The following is a 3,620-nucleotide window of genomic DNA, read 5'->3' as shown; positions in this document are numbered from 1 at the left end:
CTGAAGAGGTTCCTGTACGACACGCTGAACCATACTCAAAAAATTCACAGCCTCTAGGGCCAGAAAACCAAATGTATCAAAAGCAAATGGGAGAAAGACATGTTGATTCATTAAACAAGCTTTCTCGTGTTTAATAACTTTGCCCGACTCAGCCTTCAGCGCAGCCTGACCCACAACAGACCCACAGTCTCTGAGCCCATCAAAAGGAGACACACCTGTAAGATCCACACATGCGTGTTTTCCCCCTGCCCACTCGAACACAAGAATATCAGCTGGTCGTAAAGTAGACCTCCCTTCAAGAGGATTCGTGAGAAAGTTAACATGTGCTTCCTTTTAGCAGAAATCCATGCCCGTTTAAGAACATCACATAGAACATCCCTAACCAAATCATGTCTGTATTCAAAGCCATACAATTCTTTCCAATGCACCGCATGGTCTCTAAAAGAATCCAAACAGACCTTGCGACAAATTGGGCAATGCTCATCAGTCGGGAACATAGGGATCATTAACCGATACTTAAGGATAGCCTGATACTCCAAACCCAACATATGCTGGCCCAATCCTTCAATGGGGATGGCCGTTAGAAAATCCTGATCCCGAGGAGCCCGAAGGCATTCAAACACCGCCTTTTGGCGAGGGGATAGATCAAACTTCACGTCTAAACTCTGGACGATTCGACTAAATAAGGCACTCGTCACAACATGTTGGGCTTTAGAGGGTGGTGTCCTTATTAGAGAACCCGCTAAGATCAAAATCTGGAAGTGAATTACGTAAACGATCCATCGCACACCCATAATCAGAGTCCAACCCATAAATATCACAACCCCGAAGAATATGGTCGTGCAAACACCACGATGGTGCTCTCGAAGCCACGAAAGCATATGTAGATACATCCTCGGCCGAACATAGACCCAACCCCCCAAAACGGGTAGGTATGATGCCAACCTCCATTGGAGATTCCCGAAGAATGGACCCCCACAAACCACGACGTCCTCAATCGCCATTCGAAAGCCATTGTCAAATATAGAAACAGCTTCCCCACATACATAGGTTGACACGTTCTCAAACCGAACAAATGCTTTGCGACTCCCATACATGAGTGAAGCAAAAGAAGCTCGCATTGAGGATCCCGAAGTCTTGGGAGACAGCTCATCAGATCCACAGGGTTAGATGCCCTTTTCATAGCCAAACTGCTGATAAACCCCGCATCCCGGCTTACAGCACCAACAAGGAGTTTCACATCCAGCCCCGACCTTCCAATCCCGCAAGGGAACAACCTCTCCTGCACCTTCACCCCATTGCATGTTGGCCAAAATAACTCTCTTTTCTTAACGTTTAATTCAAGACCCAAACGAGGTCCCTCGAATTTGATAATATCTAATGCTTTGGCCACCTCTCTAGTGTCCCCGATAATCGTACCATCATCCAAGTACCAAGCATGAAAGAGAAGTTTGCACCGATCTTTGATTTGGTGAACAAGTGGGTGCAGAACTAAGGCAAAAAGGAGAAGCCTAAGAGGGTCCCCTGTTGAACCCCAGTGATGAATTTAATGTAAGTATCACCCATATATAACCTATCAATTAATGACTGCAAACCCCTAAAGTGCCACTAAAACATTGTGATATATTTAGCATTTCCCAATTGTATAAAAGAGGCTTTTTTTTATGATTATGATACATGTTTTTGTAACTGAACCTACACATATATTCATTCTCATATACACATATATTAATTATCTATTTGAATTTTCTCTCGAGTCATTGAAATATTTCAACTGATCTCATCACGATTGTAGAACGTATCCGAACCCGAACCCTTACTAATTATAAAGCCTACATTATATTGGGTTGTGTATCTACACACCCTGGTAATGCATACGAAATGGGACTGCTAAAAGAAAACATCTGTCGTGTTCTTGAAGCTGTCTTTCATAGTACATTGATTCGAGATCTAGCTATTACCTATACTACAAACAAATGTTGGTACTATATATGACACTATTTGTCCTCAATGTTATCATACAACAAAGTTTGCTTGTATTAAACCGGCCATGTTACTAATAAGTTTAAATTTTGAATCATTAGTCATAGCAAACAATTTATAAACAGCAACACATTCAATAAAGACTATAACAAATTTAGCCTCTAAACAATAGAAAAAATAAACCAATAAACCTAGTTACAGTCCCATGCAAGCTGATCCAAAGATCCCACATTAGTATACAGTGTGGGCATTAGTGCAGCTTCCATGAAATCTAAGTCAATGTTACACCCATCAAATGAACCCATATCCACATTGGTTTGACTCTGGACCACACCACCACCTCTCAAATCCAAGCCCTGAGCCACCACTGCTTGACCCACCATCGTCGGCTGCAACATTTCTTGGTACGCTTCTGGTCTTCTTGCAGGCTCAAAAGCCTCTCCAAGATCGTTGTTCGCTGCCCAACATTGCATAATGGTCCCAAAATCAAGCGGTTGCGAGGAAGAAGATAGTGGCAATAACATGGGCATTTTGGTACTATCAACCAAATGTTGGCTTGAAAACCCTAGAGTAGATTGATCATACCTAGCATCATTCTTCATAACAAGATTGTAGTCTTGATAATTGAGGTTTGAACTCCGGTGGGTTAATGAATTTTCGAACAAATTATGACTCATGGCATGATCATTGGCATTCGAGTGAGGTCGACAAGGTTGGACCTTTTTCACATCTTTGGTTTGTGATGATGTGTTATTTATAATGGAGAAAACCGGCTTAGTGGAATCGATGTTTTTACTATTATTAGCATTAAAAACCGGGATCTGGTGTGGAGAAAGAAGGTTATGAGTGTTTGGATCCAAACCCTGAGCAATAAGTTTCTTCTTAATACAAGAATTCCAAAAGTTTTTAACCTCATTATCAGTTCTACCCGGTAGATGTTTTGCTATTTGCGCCCATCGGTTTCCAAGTATCCTATGAACATCAATAATCGTTCTTTCTTCATGCTCGGTGAACGAACCACGCCTCAGATCGGGCCTCAAGTAGTTTATCCATCTCAATCTGCAACTCTTTCCGCACCTTTCCAGCCCTGAAAGTTCAATCACAAAATGTTACAAAACCAACATTATAACTCCAAGAACATAATTCAAGAAACATCATTACACCAGAAACCCGAAAACTGATACCCTAAAGCATAAACCCTAATCTTGGTCATGCCAAAGATAAAAATATATATGAGTACTAGCCTGCAAGTTTAGGGACAGAACTCCAGCAGCCATGGCCATGATTGGTGATGTGTTTGATGAGTTTTTCATCTTCTTCAGGTGACCATAACCCTCTCTTAACCTTCTGTTTGGTGCAGCAGTGATGGCCCATGGATCTATCTACCAAAAAATCTCCCTCATAACAACAGCTCGTATCTTACCATATATTATATATAATGTCAAGATGGCTACTCCTCCTATATTTTATTAATTAATTAAAATATGATTATTTATGTCCTTCTGGAATGGTACTTAATTATATTCTTGGAAAAGTAGTGACTTATGTTTTTCTTTTATGGAAAAGATATCCTAGAGGTTCTCCAAATACTTGTTATGTTAGACTAAGGGGTGTGGGGGCTTTAGTGGGGGCTCCAG

General features: G+C 41.2%; 1 protein-coding gene across 1 annotated transcript; it reads right to left on the bottom strand.

Annotated features, from left to right (window-relative positions):
- Window positions 1-1,950: 1,950 nt before the first annotated feature.
- Window positions 1,951-3,392, bottom strand: LOC143586574 (uncharacterized). The gene is made up of 2 exons (XM_077068093.1): window positions 3,228-3,392; window positions 1,951-3,070 (listed from the first exon to the last, which is right to left on the bottom strand). The coding sequence occupies exons 1-2, from the start codon at window positions 3,355-3,357 to the stop codon at window positions 2,175-2,177; spliced, it is 1,026 nt and encodes a 341-aa protein (XP_076924208.1). The 5' UTR covers window positions 3,358-3,392; the 3' UTR covers window positions 1,951-2,174.
- Window positions 3,393-3,620: the final 228 nt, after the last annotated feature.

The sequence above is a fragment of the Bidens hawaiensis genome, unplaced genomic scaffold (assembly GCF_021521415.1).
Source record: "Bidens hawaiensis isolate Kalapana, Puna unplaced genomic scaffold, B.hawaiensis_p1.1 tig00034706_1, whole genome shotgun sequence".
In the NCBI taxonomy this organism is placed as follows: Eukaryota; Viridiplantae; Streptophyta; class Magnoliopsida; order Asterales; family Asteraceae; genus Bidens; species Bidens hawaiensis.
Note: the sequence above shows the minus strand (reverse complement) of the source record. Positions and strands in the feature narration are given on the sequence as shown.